Source organism: Globicephala melas, chromosome 12 (genome assembly GCF_963455315.2).
Source record: "Globicephala melas chromosome 12, mGloMel1.2, whole genome shotgun sequence".
Classification (NCBI taxonomy): domain Eukaryota; kingdom Metazoa; phylum Chordata; class Mammalia; order Artiodactyla; family Delphinidae; genus Globicephala; species Globicephala melas.
In genome coordinates, this window is record NC_083325.1 from 83,613,801 (window position 1) to 83,633,401 (window position 19,601).

The 19,601-nt window shown below is 47.3% G+C and overlaps 1 protein-coding gene across 9 annotated transcripts in view; it reads right to left on the reverse strand.

The window, feature by feature from the left end:
• Positions 1-19,601, reverse strand: part of ASAP2 (ArfGAP with SH3 domain, ankyrin repeat and PH domain 2) — a 156,677-nt gene that overhangs the window by 38,509 nt on the left and 98,567 nt on the right. For all 9 annotated transcript variants that reach the window (XM_060309105.1, XM_030844548.2, XM_030844550.2 and 6 more), the window contains 5 exons: positions 15,752-15,827; positions 15,393-15,479; positions 6,604-6,707; positions 6,437-6,506; positions 1,876-1,963 (listed from right to left, as the gene is read on the reverse strand). In XM_060309105.1, coding sequence (XP_060165088.1) covers positions 1,876-1,963; positions 6,437-6,506; positions 6,604-6,707; positions 15,393-15,479; positions 15,752-15,827 — 425 coding nt within the window. The remainder of the gene's footprint in view (positions 1-1,875; positions 1,964-6,436; positions 6,507-6,603; positions 6,708-15,392; positions 15,480-15,751; positions 15,828-19,601) is intronic.

Consider the following 19,601-nt stretch of genomic DNA (forward strand, 5'->3'; position numbering starts at 1 on the left):
ACCCAAACCCACATAGCGCTGCAACAAAGCACTGCCACTACACACGCTCCCAGGGCAGCATCACCTCTTGAAAACTAGCTGAGGATGACAAGTGTGTAGGACCGGGACTCATTCTACCCACTGGAAGACAGTGGCAAGAAGAGATGAGAGCATTTTTCAGAGACGACAGTGGACTCAGCGCCTAGGACCAGGTTCGGTAAGCCCTTCCGGGTACCGGAGGCTGGAAGCTCTTGACCGAGGGTATTTATCACGTCAGGCAACAGAACAAAGACACTGATGGAATCTTGCGAATGTCAGGTGGCCAGTGCGCGAGCACAGAACCAGATGCCCGGGGCCTGGCCAGCTGTTCAAATGTGTATGCTGGGAGGCTTCGGAGTCATCTACACGCCTGAAAGAAATGCTTCTGCACACGTGGTCTCTGACGGGGGCCCCACAGGGGTGCTGGAGCGACCGGGGCAAGCGAGGGTGTGTGGGCCCACCTCCCCGGGCGCAGAACTCATACTCCGTGACTAACCGCCGATCAGCTACTGGAGGGGAATGCGCCCCTTCTCATGAGTTAGTGCTTCAGAAGATGGAGAGGCCGCAGCCCTCCAAGTGTCCCCTAGACACTGACTGACGTCACATACGACCCCCAAGCTGTCTCCCTTAAACTGTCACTTTTTATTGCCATCCAGGGGCACATTTTAAAGCATGGGCAATCCTCCACATTCCACACCGTCCTGAGGGAGTGAAGGATCGGAGAGCGAGGAGGGTAAATGCACCTGCGGGCCTGACGAAACACAGCAGGGCACACAGGCCTGGAAGCCGGAGAGAGTCGATTTTTATTTTGCAAATCCGTCTGGAAGCTGAAGATCAGAACCAACAGCGCTCAAAGCACACGCCACACGGCTCAACATGCTGCCGCAGCTCGGGACCAGGCGCATGAGAACAGGCACCGGCCCGGGCCTCCGTCTCCTCCCCAAGCACAGAGGAGCTGGTGATCGCTTCCTCTAAGTTTGCTGTGAGCATGAACTTACATAGTAACTTCCTACCCTCAATAATACAGCCCAGCACACATGTTAAAGCAGCCGCCTCGTGCTCGGGATACTGAGGCAAACAGGACAGCACTCACCTTCCCAGAAGGCACGGTCCGGAGTTCTCCTCTATGAATGTAACTCTTGTGCCCAAATCCCCAGTGACTGCCTTTTGAAAGGGGAGCTAGCCCTTTCCTTCCCCCAAATTGTAACCCTGCCACCGAAAACTGCCAAGACCAAAAAGGCCATCACGTTTCTTTAAGACATCGCTCGCCCTTTCCCTCTTCCTTAGGCGATGCTGAGAGGCCACTCGCCACAATGGGTGGTTCTGTGGTGGTTCTTCTGGGTCTGCCACAAAGATGAGCAGCACAGGAGCAGAAACACTAATTCTGGGGCAGGAAGACAAGTAGATTTCAACCCGAGAGTTTCAAGGGCTCTGCCGGGGGCCTCATCACATCAGTGGTGCAGGAGTTCTAACAGCGCCCAAGTTAGGGGAGCCCTGATGACAGAACTGTCCTTTTTTATAGTGAAGTGAAGGGATTTTTAGGCTTGAGGGCTGATCTAGCATAATCTCCTTGTTTACGAATAGGAAACCCGAGGCTTGGGAAGCTGAGAGGACGTGCCCAAGTTTACAGATCCCGCGAGCAGAGCAAGGCCGTCCGCAGGTTCAAGCCCTGAACCGAGAGACCGGCAAGCAGACCATCACCAGCGGAAATAAAAAGCACGCAGTCACCTGAAATAAAGGGCTTTCTCTTTGAAAACCAATTCTTTAAATTAATGCACCGTCTGAAATGGGGCTGATGCCCTAGCTGAGAGTGTAAAATGATTCCTCTGCAGCATCGCGTCTGAGAAATAAACTTACGTGAAATGAGGTCAAAACACTTCTTCTCCTCAGGGTTGGTTTTCACTTGGCAGGTTAATAGATTAAGCTTTGCGGGAGGCCGGTTAGCCTGTTGAAAGACAAAAAAACAGAGATGGGTGGAAAGGATTGGGAAACCACAGTTTCCTCATTAATCATTCCTCATTAAAATATAGCGAGAACAGGTTCTCACTGGCTTGCAGTGATAGCTATCAGAAGGCAGGTTTTCATGTGGAAGGCATGACAGAGGCACATCACAGCGTGTCCCTGGACCTCGGCTCCCAGGGGGCAGCTGCCCCTCCCTGCAAGGGACACGGCGGGGGGCACACACCCACCCAGACAGGGATTAACAAGTGATGCCAGCCCAGCTTTGAGGCCAAGGGCAGTGGGCTCCCCGAGATCAAAATGCTCCCCGTCTAAAGCTCAGAGACATTCCGTCCTGATCAGCTGGGCACATGGGCACCCACATCAATTTCTGGTGATCTTAAAAGTGTTTTCCTGAGTATAAACACTCACTTTCAAGGAAAGTAACCTCACAGCACAAAAATGACAGAGAAATTATATATATATATGTATATATATATATATATATGAAATGACAGATGACAGATTCATAATCCTTAATGCCAGCCATCTGTCACTTAAATTTCAACAAAACCCACCTTGTTCACATACGTGTCCCCCACCTTCTGCCCTCCACACACAATGGTAACAAGAGATGTTTTTGTCAGAGATGTGTCAAAAATGACTATTTTATTCCCATTTCAGAAACTATCATAACTAGTCCAAAAAAGCAAAGGGCAGAAGATAAGATAATTTCAGAAAAAAAAAAAAAGAATTCTGAATGGCAAAACACCTCTCAGAAATCTTGGAGAAATATTCAAGTATGAAAGGCTTATCTTACCCACCCACCAAGCTGCTAAAAGAAAGACCAAATAAAATGTCTTAAGAGTTCAATTGTTCTTGTCTACCCCTTCCCGTGGCCACCAGCCATGTCAAGAAACTGTAAAAGCTTGGATTTGGGATTAATCAAGATACACACTCACAAGTGTCTACATCTGGGCAGAACTGCATTTATAGACCCCTCTCCACTGAGCTCAGAGTCAGGGGCGAGGCAGCGTGGCCTCCATTAAAACAGGACTGATCCTTGCAGTGTGAACAACTGGGTTTGATGACAGCAATTTGGGACAAGCAGAAGCTGGATAAACAGGGTTGGACTAGACTCTCCTGGTTCACGGCTGTGCTGACATCTCTTACGTGGAAATCACTGCGTGTTCTGCAGTCTGCCGATGCCTAACAGGTGCCCTTGGGTCATCAGAAACCAGTACTCAAAGACTCCAAGCTCTGCCTGATCTTGCAAACCCTGACAATTCCAAGTAGAAGTACCACCAATCCTGTTTTTGATCTTTATTAATACAATTAACTGGCTCGTCCAGGAACCAATACACCAAACGATACGTTTCTACAGTAGGAGACCACAGCACAAATGCAACCAAGCACTCCGCCAAGGTGTTCAGCCCATAAAAAGTATGCGCCTATTCCATTACCTCATATGGTCACACAACTATACAGGTGCATTTAGGTGACGTTCCTGGACTACTTCCAAATGCTGGTGTCCACTGAGTCTTAGAAGCAGGAGCAGTAAAGGGGGTGATGCACTTTGGTAAATACAGAAAACTTCCACGGACAAGAAGATGATTTCGAATAGTAATAGCTACCTTTACTCAGTTGCTGCTGCCGCTATTGTTATTATCCTATTATGTGCTTACCTGAGGCAGGCACTGTTGTAGGCATTTTTAATGAATTAACTCATTTAATTTTCCCAGCTGCACTCTGAGGCAGGAACTACTCCACATTTATAGATAAAGATACTGTCCTCGACAGACTAAATAATTTTTTTTTTTTTTTTTGCGGTACGCGAGCGTCTCACTGGTGTGGCCTCTCCTGTTGCGGAGCGCAGGCTCCGGACGCGCAGGCTCAGCGGCCATGGCCCACAGGCCCAGCCGCTCTGCTGCATGTGGGATCTTCCCGGACCGAGGCACGAGCCCGCGTCCCCTGCATCGGCAGGCGGACTCCCAACCACTGCGCCACCAGGGAAGTCTTGTCAGGCTTTTAAAAGGAAGTTTCTAGTTTTCCTTCTGCATGACTGATAATCATTTAAAAATTTTTTTTAGATTTTGTAAGAAACAACAGACATTTCTTCCAGTTTAATACAGTCCCCAGCCTTTGGCGGTGTGGCAAAGCGACGAATTTGGCAAAGAGGATATCTAATTAGAGTCATCTTGTCCCAAGGATAACTTCTTTCCAGGGCCAGAAAACACAATCAGCCTTGTCTAACGGGGAATACCGACTTGGGCTTTCTACTGAATTCATCCCCGATGCTATCACTGTCCCTCTGCTAAAGTACAGCATACAAGAATCTCATGTCCTAACCTGTCCCTTTTTTCCTGACGGTAAGTTAACAAACATACTCAGGGAGATGCTGGCTGAACAGGTAAGCCACGAAAGGAGCCAAAACCAAACCAAACCCAACCCAACAGGCATGTCTCCACTGTCTTTCTCGGTGGAGGTTAATTCACATCACAGCAGCACTGAGGTGTCGGGACCTGGCCCCCCAGAGCACGCAGGGTGCCTCGCAGCAGAGACGGCTGCCACAGGGACCCACTCCTTTCCCAGGAGAGGCAGCGGGACGGAGCCTCCGCCTGCCACTCCTCTGGGCTGGAAGCGGCATCCAGAGAGCGGGACTTCCTAGAGGAGGATCCCCGCAAGCGCGAGGCACTAACACAACATGCGAGTGGCGTGACAAACTGAGCTCTCCGCATGCTGGTAAAGCTACTTAGGACCGTACTATCTGCCCAAAACTGCGGCAGCCCGTCAACATTTAAAGAAAACTAAGCCTCCACGTCTCTTGAGAGGAAGCTCAAGCAACAGAAATGAAGAGACCCAAAGTTTATGCTGTCAGCAAAGGATCACCAGACCTGCTGTCATTTCTGTGGTCGGGGGGAGAACCGCTCTTTGGCTTAAGCCGAGGCCCTGGGTCTAGTGGACACGCCAATGAAGCAAGTATCCCAGCAGGCCTTAGAGCTGTAAACAAATATGAAGCGAAACCCAGTCTTGTTTTATGAGATGTTCTGCACTGAGGCAGTAAACCTGACCCAAAACAGAGTAGAATACAATTCGAAAGCAAGTCACAGAATCGCAGGTGACTAAATCACTTTGCCTTCCTTAGTCTACAGCACTTACACCCAGTCTCTCTCACACACACACACACACACACACACACACACACACACACACGTCCATACGGGAAAAACATTACATCAGGATCCAAACTGCATGGCCCCATGAGGGACGTGGTGGGCGTAAAGAAGGCCAGTGAAGGCTGGATTCTGGAAAAGAGAAACGACCTTTATTTGCCCAGGCAGGAGCCACGTTCAATCCCCCAGGCCAGAGGTCCCTCCAGACACTTGGTATCTGCTAGTTCTGTGGTCTCTCTCCCTTCTCATACAGAGTGGGTGAAAAGGAAGGGACCCCACTCCCACCCCGTGGAACACAGTCCACGCTGCAGTGCCACCCTTCAGGCGGGGTTTTATTCTGTCTCCTCACTCCTAAATACTGACAAGGGCAGGGTTTCTCTGGAACCACACTGAGCCATGACTTCTGGCCAGGGCCCTGAAAAGGCTGTCTGCACTCCCGCCCAGCTCTGCCTCTCACGGGGGAGCTGGTGGGGACAGAGGAAGAAAGACGAAGGCTGAGGCTCATCTCCACTATGGGACTGAGGTCAGGGCCAGGCCTCCTGCCTGGGGTGCAGGAACCTAGGCCACCACCAGCGTCCTCGTTCTCAGCAAGACAGCAACCAACTCTGCCTTCAGACGTTTAAAAAATCTCTACCGGCCTCCACGGCTTTCACCAGATCCCGTCACACCAGGTAAGGTGATCATATGCATAAAGTCCACCGTGGAAAAGGGCTGTCTTTGTAACTGTGGTTTCACAGTCCCTCGTCTCCAAAAGCCAGATTAAGAAATCATTTTGTTCCAACTGGCATTCCAACTGGCTCAGCGTATGTTGGCTCAGTTTCCTGCACGGGCAATCATACACAGGGTCGTAGAAAAAGACCCCGATGAAGGCTGGGTGCAGTACGTCTACAATAAAATTACTGAAATCGCTCTTGTCTTGGATTTCTGATTCCCAGACTCCTGACTACCTAAACTCTTTTCCCTTGATGGAAGAGCAGAACTCTTTCCAAGTGTGACGTTCAGTTTCCACAGACAAAGGAAGCTGGCGAGCGGTTTGCTGCTTGTTTCTGGGAGTCACAGGCCTCTGAATACAGACCACCTGGCTCCTCAGGTGTTCCTGACCCTGTGAGGCAGCAAGGGCCCCTGCCAGGGGAGCGTCAACAAGGGCACCAAACCGAGGAGGCACCCAAACAGGCTCTTCTCAGCAGGGACCTTGTTTAAAATGCACGCCTAGTGCCACAGCGCAGGGCTCGGTCCCCTTTCCAGGCCTCCAGCCCACATGGCCTCATCCCGCTACAGCGGAGCCCGTGATGACAGAGGATACTTACGGTGCCATGGGATATGGTCAGAAAACCATTTTTCACTGAACATTTCCTTTTCTGCCACACTTTTCGGATCCTTACAGATAAATGGGGAAAAAATAAAAGAGTTGAGAAATTTTGGACACAGGAGATTACGAACACACACTGAAACTCTAGCAACGCCGTCTACGTACCCATCGCTTTTCTTGTAGAGGTTGCCATTCCGCTCAGTGCCGTGCTCTTTGTTTCCCTGAGGCTGGTGTAAACTATAGGCTGTGCTCTGGCGAAGCTGTGAATCCTGCAAACAGTTAAGATGTTAGTGTTTTTTAATCCTGTCCAGGTTCCAATTTTTAAAAAGCAGTACACAGAGACACTTACACCCTTAAAAAATTTTTTTTTCTTTTTAAATTAGAGAATTTCCCCTCTTAAACACACCGAAAAAGGGACATGAAATTCATATCCTGGAACTCCTAAATGCCGCCTACCAGGCTGGAGAAGGAAATGACAAATGCCAGTATCCCCAGACTGGCTGAAAGAATGAGCCATTTGGAAATTACGAGATTTTACTTATTTACTAGCCTTTAGTCCCTGACAGCGGCAAGAACTCCCGGTGTGGCAAAAGCAGCCCTCGAGAAGGAAGGCAGGAATGCTACATGGTGGAAGAGGCAGGGCTTTCAGGCAAAAAAAAAACACAAAAACAATGTTCTGCCTCTTACTTTGGGCAAGTTACTTAAGCTCCCTGTCTCAGTTTCCTCCTGGGAAAACAGGAAAACAATTTCTAGTAAGGACAGTAAATATAGGAAGGCTTGAGTGAGCCCACGTGTGTGAATACCTGCTATGTAACACATATGAACAACATCTGCTTCCTGACCCCATCAATCCCAGCAGAGGGGCCATGGCCCTACACCCAACTGCTCCAGCCTGAGGGCAGACTGTCCACATGGTCAGCTGAGAATATGGCCAAGTCCACCACCTCTGGGAAACTCCAGGCTTCAGCTTCTTGAGGGCAAAGACCATTAATGAATCCCCTGGGCCTAAGTCCAGTGTCTGGGGTCCAACATGCGCTCGACTGGTGTTTCACAGATGATACCAGAAGCGCTAACCCTGGAAATTCTGGCAAAGGAAACAAGGGGAGCAAAACATGAACAAGCAGTTCACAGGTCAACCGGGCAGGACTAAGAGCTGCCTCCATCTGTTGTGAGAGCTCCCGACCCCGTTCACTTCGTCACAGAAGAAACAGAAACGATGAAAATAAGGCACTTGCTCGAAAGGCAGGGCTCGCTGGAGCCAGAGCGGAGGGTGGAAGGGTACTCCGCCTCGCACCCTGAGGCCCCTTCCACTGCGCCTCGTGCCCTCACCAGAGGACGCCCAAGGATCCAGAGCTAGCCTCACTCCACTGTCGAGCAGCTGACCAGCCCCCGGGACCCTAGGCGCTGCCCAAACAATGAAAGAACCGGTGCACGACAGTCAACATGATCCAAACTGAGAATACACCAGCTCCAGAAGTAAAGAGTCAAACGGAGAAAACAATGGGAGCGCCTGGAAGAAGTGAGCTTTAAAGATGAAGGTGAGAACCGCCAGAGGATAAGGGGAGGGACACACGCGGAGGCCTGCAGAGGAAAGTGGTGGCTGTGGCCATCCTACAGGGAGGGAAACGAGGACAAATACTACAGCCAAGATAAGGGGGCCCATCGGCCGAAGGGACAGGCGGGCTGGAGTCAGAGCCTAGACTTCATCCGAAAGCCACAGCCAGCCACCTGAATTCTTGACCGTTTTTTAAAAAAATCTTGAAACGCAAATTTTTAATTTGGATGAAGTCCAGTTTATCTACTATTTCTTTTGTCGTCTGTACTTAGATGTCACATCTAAGAAGTCATTGCCTAATCTAAGGTCATGAAGATTTACATCTATGTTTTCTTCTAAGTTTTATTTTTTTAGATTTTTAATTAATTAATTAATTAATTAATTTTTCGCTGTGTTGGGTCTTCGTTTCTGTGCAAGGGCTTTCTCTAGTTGCGGCGAGCGGGGGCCACTCTTCATCGCGGTGCGCGGGCCTCTCACTGTCGCGGCCTCTCTTGTTGCGGAGCACAGGCTCCAGACGCGCAGGCTCAGTAGTTGTGGCTCACGGGCCCAGTTGCTCCGCGGCATGTGGGATCTTCCCAGACCAGGGCTCGAACCCGTGTCCCCTGCATTGGCAGGCAGATTCTCAACCACTGCGCCACCAGGGAAGCCCTCTTCTAAGTTTTATAGTTTTAGCTCTTACATTTAGGTCTTTGACCCATCTTGAATTAATTTTTTTATTATGGTGTGAGGTAGGGGTCTAAATGCATTCTTTTGCTTTGGCTATCCAACTGTCCCAGCATCATTTACTGAAAAGACGGTTCTTTCCTCATTGAATTGTCTTAACACCTTTGTTGAAAATCAACTGACCATGAATGTAAGGGTTCAATTCTATTTCATTGATCTATATGCTCATTCTCACGCCAGTGCCACACCATCTTGATTATTATAGCTTTGTGGAAAGTTCTGAAATCAGAAAGAATGAGTCCTCCAACTTTGTTCTTCTTTTTCAAGATTGCTTTGGCTCTTCTGGGTCCCTTGCATTTCCGTACGAATTTTAAAATCAGCCTGTCCATTTCTGCAAATAGGCAGCTAGGATTTTATTTTGATGGGGATCACACTGAATCTGTACATCAGTTTGGGAAGTATTGCCAACCTAACAGTATTAAGTTTTCCAATCCATGAACATGGCCTGTCTAGCACTGACTTTTTAAACTCTGAAATATATATGGGATAACTCAGCAAAAAAATTAGAAAACAAAAAACCTTCATCTGAGAAATCAATAGTGTGCTCAAGTATTCCATTACTGAACTGACAACAGACCCTGAACAAGCAGACCCCCTAACAGGACAAATGTCCTTTTCCACAGGGAGGTCATGCCTCTAAACAACTAGGGCAAACAGCTCATTCATCGGATAAGGATGGTCCCAGTTTCTACATTCTCTCAAAGGGGCAGTATACACTAGCACTAGACATTAGAGCAAACCCAGCTTTAAACATCACTGGAAATGTATGCAGTGGAGGGGAAATGGAGAAATACTGTTCACCTATCTGAATCTCTGTGAAAGACTAAAAATGAACCTGTCAAAAGACTAAATGTCACAACCAAGAAATACGTGTATTGATTTGGGGAGAAAAAAAAATCCTGCACAAAATAAGTGATGAAACCACGTGGCAACACTGCTAAAAGTGTTCATGCCAAGCGTATTAATCAGAACTCTTCACAGGTCTTATGAACAGGATAAAGGACATTCTTCTTTTCAACAGAGTCAGACCCTATGCCAGAGGTTAGGAATGAAATCACTGTTTTATTCTTTAGACAAGGCATTTCTTGAATCAATTTTAAAATGCAAGCAAATCTGAAACTATGAAATTTAAAATTTGTAAGGAATATAATCTGTGTAACATAAAATTGAACCTGCTTTAGAACTAATTATTTCAGCATCTTCCAGGTGACTTCTACGTGACCCAACAAAAATAGCCTTTCTTCACCTGTTTATACAAGTGTTTCACACAACACTTGATCAAGGGAAGGGGTGACAAATGAAGTCGGCCCTTTCACATACTGAGATTTCAACTGAATGGAATACAGTTCAAGGGAAAAGAGCCTCTCTTTCTGAGGAGAGCCATCATCTAACAATACAGCAGGCGACTGGCCGGGGCATCCACGTTGCCCGGATTCTTGGAGACTCTCCCACGTATTCTGCGCTTCTCCAGGACAGCCAAGGACTCCCTAAGACTCGACTGAGTGAGCCTCCACGTGGAGGCTGTTATATGTCTGAAGCACATAAGTAGGCATTTTATGGACCTTCAGAAAGCTCTAATAAAACTCTATCAGTATCCACAAATCCTCTGTTCTATGACATCCAGACAAGTTCTCAGATCCCAGGCACTGCCCATGATCTTAAGTTTTGTGTGGCCTTATGAAGTGTTAGCCACTGGGTCCTGCTGAAGCAGAAACTGCCCAGATGAGCGGTAGACTCAATATCTGAAATCTTCAGGAACAGGGCGTGGGGCCGGGGAAGGGCGATACTGCATACTTTATATACACATATATGCGCGCGCACACACACACGTCTACTCATAACATCAGAAGTATCCCCGAGCTCCCTAAGACTCTAGAACATCACACACACTTTTTCAATTCACCTGTCCACCTCTCAGAAAGTCTGTGTTCGGTCAATTCTCGTGATGAACAGATTGCCGAGGAGTCACCTCACGAAGCTTAAAGTTTCTCTGCCAAGGGAGGGCTGTGATGTCCAATCGCTGCCCATTTTCCCAAGGCGTGTCAGGTGTGTCCATGGACGTGTGTGTGTGTGTGTGTGTATGCACCGGGAACTGGGGGCTCTGCTAAGCAAGCACTAAGCTGTGGTCAAAGAACAGTGTTCTAACATCTCTTACCACCTATTCCCCATTATTTCTGGGTAGCTTTTTTTTTTTTTTGGCCACATTGCATGGCTTGAGGGATCTAAGTTCCCCAACCGTGGGCCCCGGCAGTGAAAGTGCCAAGTCCTAACCACTGGACCACCAGGGAAGCCCCTCTGGGTAGCTTTTTAAAAGATTCTGACACAAGCTATTAAAGTCACATAATATAGCTGACAGAGAACAGACCAGGGCTCAAACCCTGGCCCCCAAACTCCAGCAGATGCATTTCTCCTCTCAGACTCAAGTTGTAAATGCAGGCTAATACCACCTGCCCAGCCATGCTGTTGTACTAAGGACTGATTACTGGTCACGCTTATCACGTGCCTGGAAACACCTGAGAAGTGAAGCAAGCAGGAGACGCCATGACAACAGAGAGCAGGGGAGAGGACAGGGGGAGTGATGATGAAGGCTTGGGAATGGGAGAGTGGGGCAGTCGGGGGCACCTGACAGGCCGGGGTCGGTAGCAAGGGCATCAGCCTAGACTGGAGTGTGAGTCAGAGTGCGGAGGGGGCAAAGGTCGGGGCCAGAGTCACGAAGACAAGGTGCCAGATGACCAGCCAACGGAGGAGGGTCAAGTGGGCAGAAGGACCCCTCAGAGATACCACCACCGCCACCCACCACTGTTCAACTACCAAGGCCAGGGGAAGGAATCGGGTCTTTTCTGTTCACTCCTGTCTCGTCGGCATCAGGAGCCCAGCATTTGTGGAATGAATGAACGAACCAGTATCCGTTTATCAAGACAATGTGTAAGTGCTTTACAGAACTTGTCCCTTAGATCTCATAACAGCTCTCGCGTAGGCAACATCACTCCTGTTTTACAGGTGAAGCGACCGAGGCGTGGAGAAGTCAAGTAACTTGCTCGAGGCCACCCTGGCAGGAAGTGGAAGACCTAGGGTTCAAACGGTATGTGCTGCTGGACAGCCGGCTACCAGGCGAGCTTTCTGTCCTGGTCAGAAGCTGGCCCACCTGTCTCACCTGCTGGGCCTCTCCTAACTCTGAATCATCCTCCAAACCCTCCTTCCTGACACACACCTGCCCACCCCACACTGGGGTGACACCTTCCTTGGAGGTGACCTCCAGTAGAGCTCTCATCACACTGCGCTCAACTCCTTTTCTGTCCCCACCCCAGACTGTGAGCCCTTTAAGAGGGAAGAACCGTATCTAGCCTACTCCGGTGTGTGTCTGTGCAGCTCCTGCTTAGAGTAACTGCTGAGGAAATGGCAGTCGAATGTGCCAAGTCTTGCCTGGAGTCAGCACTCAAGGCCAGCTCTAGGCTACCCAGCAGGCTGGCAGGACGAGTGGGAAGTGGACACCTAGCCAGAGGGTACTGATTAAGGCCAGATTTGAGCATGATTAAGATATGCAACCCCAGACCAAAAGGCCGGAGTTGGAAGAAAATCATGGCTGTCATGGACCTCTGCTCCTTGGACAGCACATACTATTCGACCACATCCTACCAGACAGGGACACTTTAAAAACTGGCACGAAGAGAGATCTCCAAAGTGGCAAAATCACTGTGGTTTCAGCGCTTAGACCTACCAAGACCATCCCCCCGAACCTGAGTCCTCCCCAGCACAGCACACGTCTGGGTTCTCAACAAATAGCAGAGAATCCTCCAGCACCGCAGCGGGGCCTATCCCAGCAGAACGCAGCTGAAATGGACATTTGTGGGATGGGGAAGGCGGGAGAAGGTAAGGCACACAGGGAGGAAGTTCATGCAAAGATTGGCAGTGTTGAAGAGTTTTAACTTTGTAGAAGGGGTATTTTCCAAATGTTAAAACATGATGCATATATAGGTGTTCACTGTACAGTTTTTCAACTTCTAAGTCTGAACAGTTTCATAATAAAATAATGGAAAAGTCAAACTGTAGCATCCTATTTACAGGGAACAGAAATATCAGGAACAGAATAGGAATGCCGGTGGTTTCGAGGTGTGGGGGTGCTGGGATTGTGACGGCACAGTCTTTTCTCCAAAGTACAGCCACGGGTGACACAGAAGCAGCCCAAAGCCCCTGTAGGTGACGGCCATGTCCTCCACTTAGACCAAACGATTGACGCTTAAGGTTCACAGGAAGGAACTAGGAGAGGTTAGGTAGGTTGGTAGGTTAACTCCTACCAACCATCACTGCAGTCTCCTTGGGGCACGTTACCTAATTTTTATGTACTATAATTATGCAGAATTAGAATTTTTATAACACTGAAAAAAATCCATCAATACCTTCATTTTTCTGCCTCACAGAAGAGAATCCAAAAACAACGGATGAGAGCTAAAAAACAATAACGCCCAAATGTTCGATTCTTGTAATTGGAGGGACCCCAATTATAAAAATTATTTTAAAATAGAAAAAAATTTAACGTATCCGTATTTGCTTATTACTTGCAATTGCGTTCACAGACTGTCCAATTGAGGGAATACCATCATCAAAAAGCAACGCAGAATGTGATACACAGAAAAGACAAGACATTCACAGCCAGGAGATTGGTGGGTTCGATCTTTGGGCATAAAGCCAGAGGAGAGCAGTAAAGAAGGCCCATTTGACCCCGCTGTGCATCTGGGGCAGAACGGCTGGTCAACAAAAAACACGGAAACAACAAACTGTCAAAGACGTCTGGTCTGTGCTGGTACATCTGTTACACTTTTCTGCAGAGCTGTGAATAACCGGCTTTCTGACAACAGCCAGTTTCCCCAAACCTCGTCCTCCTGCACAGCCAAAGCAAACACGGCCCTTGCTCTGTGCCCAGAGGCCTCCTGGACTCCACCACCTGCTCTCCTGTATTTCAAACCCGAGCTTTGCTTCACAGGTTGGATCCTCCTTTTCGGATCCTTCTTGCTCCCAACCATTCCCACCAGCTCTCCAGTGCTCGACGGCACCCTGGCTCCTGTTACAATCAGGCCACTGTATTCTCCATACTCCAAGTTCTTGTTTTCTTTCTCTGTTTATATTCCATGTTTAGGAATATCAAAGTGTCAGGACCTAGATTCTCTAGACGGGGAGGAAGTCACCATGCTGTGGGTAATTTCCAGCACTCTATGGGGCCTCAGTGGGCCAGTCTCTCACTTAGCTGACCCCTGTTTACCAAGAACCGATGAAATGAGCAATATGGTGCTATGACGTGACGGCCAGATGGGCACAGGAGGCAGGAGGGCAGCCTCAGTCTGCTCGAGGTCCAGCTGGAGGAAAAGCACCTGTGCGCTTGAGCACATGGCCATCCAGCCCCCAAAGATATATGCTGCCACTGAAAAAAACTCTCTCAAACAAAATGTGCGATACAGATCACTGCGGGGGCGGAGGGCAGAGGCAGCCCTCCAGAGGGAGGGATTAAGGTACATCAGAAGGACAGGCAGAATTCAGCGACGCAGCGGAAGTGGGGGGAGGTGAGCAGCTTCACTTTCACAATGGAGTGACACCAAAGGCTAAACTGTAAACTTGGAAAATTTCCATTTCGCTAACATTTATGCGTTCAAATTCTTTAGCTTTAATAAAGCCCACAGCTACTGAAAGAAGAAAAGTAAAAATAAAAAATGCTACTAGCTATTAGTATATACACGGAGGAAATATCTATTTTTTGAAGTTCATGAAAAAAGCATGCAAAGTTCTATAATTTATTAAAATACTGAACTACTTACTCTCCTAGACTTCGGTCACAAAAGGTAAATGCATTTGGGAGAAAAACAACAATATTCAGTTATAGTACAAGAACTTAAGACAAAATAGAGCATGCCAAACTGCCAACAGGGAACTTTATGCTCTGGTAAGTAGTTTAATAGAGGTATTGATCTAAAATCTACTAGCTATACACGTAAACACACTCCTTTATTGACAAGGAAGTGGATTTATGTTAAATTTCACATTATAATACCCACACTGTAGCAAACATATGCAATTACCTCAAAATTTACTTTTTAATGGTTTTCTACCAAGACCCCCAAAGACACATCATCACTGCGAATGTGCTGGCCCGCAGAGAAGTGATTGTGTGAAAGAGGTGACACGAGAAAACGAAAGTTTCTGCCCATCAGAAAGCAGCCCCAAGAAAATCAAGCTCCTCCCATTTTACGGAACATAATCTCCAGGCTGGAAGATTCAGATGGTCACCAGTCACCCGCTGATGCCACACGGGCAAAGTCCATGTATATCTGTGGGCAGGGAAACCGCAGAGCTCCAGGGAGAGAACCAACGGCATGAATAGCGAGTGTCTATGTGACGGAGACCCTAAGAGCTACTCATCCAGCAACGGACGGAGCAGAAGAGGTTTAAATACTGCCATTAAGGCCATGCCTACGGTAATGCTTCCCCATGAAATAAGCATATTTTTAAAAAGATGGTTTTATAAAACCAACTTAAAGAACAAACTACGTGTTTGCATGTTGCCCGATACAGCCCCACAGTGAACTGAGCACCCAGAGACCTGGATCTCACCTCCTCAGTCCCGAAGCCCCCGAGACTGAGGGATGAAAACATAAAATAGCAATCTTTCAAAATTAAATCCCCTCACCTCTTTCTGTTCAACCTGTAATGCTGACTTCAAAATATCTCGAAGCTGTATCAACTGCCTTCTCTCTTCATCCTGGGCCTGTTTGATCTTTAAAAAACAAAACAAAGCAGAGAAAAGTACGGCTGAGGTACAGTGAGATGGTGCAGTTCGCGGGGCATTTCTCCATAAACGCAACCTCCTCCCAACCAAGACCGAGGACGGATTGGGAACCCCATTCTCCACACTCCACGTGCGCTCCAGGGCTGTCACTTTCTAGGTGGCACAGCACGCAGACACGAAAGCACGGAAGCAACATTTAAATCCAAGTGTTTGTTGCATAAAAACCCTTTCAACACTCACGTGGGAGGGAAACTACTTACTGTGTGAAGATCCGTTGAAAGTGTTTCAATGGAAGGTTTGAGGCTTTCAACTGCTTTCAGTCCATCCTGGAAAAAACTAGGAGGAAAAAAAAACAAGAAACATAGATTGTGTTTCATAAAAGAGAAAGCAATTTTGTTAGATGGAGAAAAAACTTCTTTAAAGGAAATGGCTGAGATCACTGTGTAATTCCTGGGGGAAAAGACTAGGACCCAAACCTTGAAATATTAGGCAAACCAAGAATAAAGTGACACTCAAAACTAATATTAGGCAAACCAAGAATAAAGTAACACTCAAAGCTAAGAAAAAAGGCACTGCAGTAAGCCTCGTATTTGTGATTTTTCTTGACCCATATAAAATGAGCCCTAAATTTTCAGTTTATAACGGGAAACAGGACTCTACTGACAAATGGCAGCAAAGGCTTCGGTTCAGGAACGGAAAAGTCTGAGGCCAGGAAAGCATGGGGTGAACACGGAATAAGACGCTAAAATATTTTCCTTGACAGGCAACAACTAAGTGGAAAAAAGAAAGAATGCAAGAAAAAAGCAAGCGAGCTGAGCCTGAAGCACGTGAGTGGCCACGCCCCGTGGGCAGAGCAGGGAGATGTGGTTGGAGACCTTGAGATCGGATATCAAAAGGAACTTTATATTTTTAACGCTCAGAACCCAGTGCTTGTGAAGTCACCTTTAACCAGTGATTCAGGAAGTACAACAGAGGCTGGACGAGTTTTTCTGCAGCAACAGCAGGCTGACGTGCAGCACACTGCCTTTGAACCCTTTTGAGAGGAAGAAGAGGCTTCCCAGGGAGCTCAGGAGAGAGTTCAAAACCTGTAAGGAGGCCTAAAATGCCCGTGGGCTTGGCCCCTAACTATGTCTCCAGGCTTCCACCCACACCGTTTGCCCCTTTATTCACGTCTCTCTATTCCTCTACTGAGCCAAGTCCTCCCTGCCTCAGGCCCTTTGCACTTGCTGTTTCCTTCCTCTAAAGAGTTCTCCCTGCAGCCTACCTTCTGTTTCTCCTGGTTCATTCCCACTCACTCTTCAAGTTTTAAGTTAGATACGGCCTCACCCTTGAGGTATGCCACAACCCCCATCCCTTCAAAGAGGTCTCCTTGCCAGATTCTCTCAGAGCATTCTGTCTCTGGCTTCAAAACACTCACCACAACTGCCATTACGTGTTCGCTGGTGTAATTGTTTAAAATAAAATTCCCCCATTAGATCTGAAGTTCCGGGAGGTTGAGGACACAGTATCCACAAAACCTGACACATTTCAGGCACACAATATTTGTTGAATGAAGAAATTAATGAGGAAAGGAAGGAGAATTTCTAACTTCTGCCAGTTTACTGGGTACCAAGGAGACTATCTTCAAAAAGTGATCTGGGGTTCACGTGTTTATTTCTTTTAAACTCAGCAATGGTCCTGTGGGAATTTCCCATATCAAGTATGCAATTAGCAGGAGGGGTTGTAAAAACAATGCTGCATGACACTTAATACAATAATTCCAAGGAGGAAGGAAGAGGAAAGCGTACACACAGGATGTGGGTTTCGAACCACTACTAGCTAGTTATTAGGAATCAGAGGCTGGGCTATTAGAATTTCTTACCTTAAAAATCTTCAGATATATGCATAATTTTAACTTTACATTCTCATTCCTGTATTTTGCCTAATTCATTTTTTTCTAAATGTAAAATACGCTTCTGGTGTAGCAACTGTGTCCGTGTTACAATGACTTTTCCACATGGTCTGTTTCCACTGATAGGGCAGAAATGCCATGCCATATACGTCTCTGTGTTTCCACTCTGAGCACAATGGCCGACACAGAGCAGCAATTTTAAATTGAAAAGGAAACTGGGAAGAATAAACACAAGAATGAGAAACTGAGCTTTTTCCTCTTGTCATGAACTCATTCAGTTCTTATGTTTTGTTTCAGCTCTATTTTTTTTTTGTATAACTATTTTATTAATCAATTCAAATTCTTATAAAATAGGCGGGGTTGGGAGGGAGGGGGAGAGAGAGAGAGAGAAGCTGAACACACACTAGTTCAGGGAGTAGGAAAATTATCACAGGAGATCAGCACAGAAACGGTCCTGCTCTCGGGGAAAGGGAGCGGGTGCACGGCTCCAGAACCTCTGTGCCTGGCAACTGTCCCCACAGTGAGAGCACCTCGCAGTGGAGTCAGGGGCTCGGAGAGGTGTTTCTCATCACAGACGTTGTTTCCATCATGACACTGCACAGTGTCACACTTGGAATAACGATACAGTTTTATTCATCTTGTAAAAGCAAAGCCAATCTCGACCGTCTACCTAGAAAACCTCCTCCCTCTGATTTTCAAAACTCCTATCTTTCTGTACCGTCCGTACTGAGGCATGTTTGGATACTTTCTCTGGCCTTAGGGAAAGCTTCAGAAAAAGGGGCCCCTTTGCTGACTGCTGTCACTGAAACGTTCCTAAGTACAAACCCCCAGACATTTTTTTTAGCTTGAGCCTGTTAACACTTTCCCAAGCTTCAGTCAAAACAACATTTACCATTGGTATTACCAAATGTCGACTTTCGTTTTTTATCTAACGTTTTCTAGCCTACCTGATCAAATTCGCCAGCCTTTAAAATACACCCACTGAGATCCAACCTTCAGGCGCCCACAAGTGGGGCGGACTCTCCCTTCTCCAGCCTTCACAACTGCAGCCTCACGGCCGGCAGCCTCTGCCCTCCCCCGCCCCCCACTGGAGTGTGCTTGTCCAGGGCACCGGACTGGGTCTCGTTGCATCTGCAACCCAAGTTCATCAAGCCGCAACTGGTCACAGTGGTTCTCAGCAGGTATCTGCACAGAGAACAAGTCACTTCAACGCTCATCACTACCGTTTAGAACATGACCATTTTTGTTTACTTCTGTTTTAAAGACTGCCCTATTTCTAGGTTCACACTAGAGAAAAGGATCCTCAATCTTTAGCAGCAAAGGCTAGTAAGACACGTTTTCCAGGCTCTTCTAGGAACTAGAGATGCTAAGTCTTTCCTTAAATGAAATAAAAGACAAAGAACATACTCTTCGAGAATGCTTCCAGAGAAAAGCAAAAAGGAGTAAAAAGCAAAGTAATGTCTAAGCAGTTCTAAGGGTGAGCGCCTGAACATGGCTCCACAGAATCTAGTTTCCACCAAGAGGCCTCTTGGTACCTGCAGAGACCAGCAGCTTCAGCTAAGCAGGCTGCCTCTGCCCGCCGGGCACAGCTGTGCTCCCCGGTGAGCAGAGGAGACCGGGAATGTTCAATGGGGACACGAAGGAACTGCCCGGAGGATAGAGACACGTGTGGCCACGGGCTCCTCTGTCCAATGGCTGAGTCACTCAGGCTCCACATTTTACGCCCCAAAATATGCATTTGAAAAGTCAAAGCCTTCCAAATGTTTTAAAGAGCGTGCAGTATGTAGGTACACGTACACACACACACACACACACACACACACACACACACACACACACTCATCCAGAAAGGAAGTAATGGAAGAGTCATCATTTTGAAAGATTACTGAGCTCATGCCCATAAAAGGCCAATTGGTTCAATCTTCCACAAGTGGTCTGTTGCTACCCAACTGATTAGTTTGGGCAAAATAAAGAAAAAAAAGGAAATCCCAGAATAACTTCTTTTTAAAAATAAAGTATCAGCAAGGAAACAACCCACTTCCTAACCAGCCTCACATAAGGTTACGAGGGTAAGACTGAAGAAGTAAATTATATGTTAATCACACAGGATTTTGAGCCTCTGTAAAACAATTCATCTTAAAAACGCTACAAATTAGGGGTCTTTCTATTTTCTAAGCTCCACGCTTGGAGCTCTTTTGTTAACCCAGGTTGAATCACAC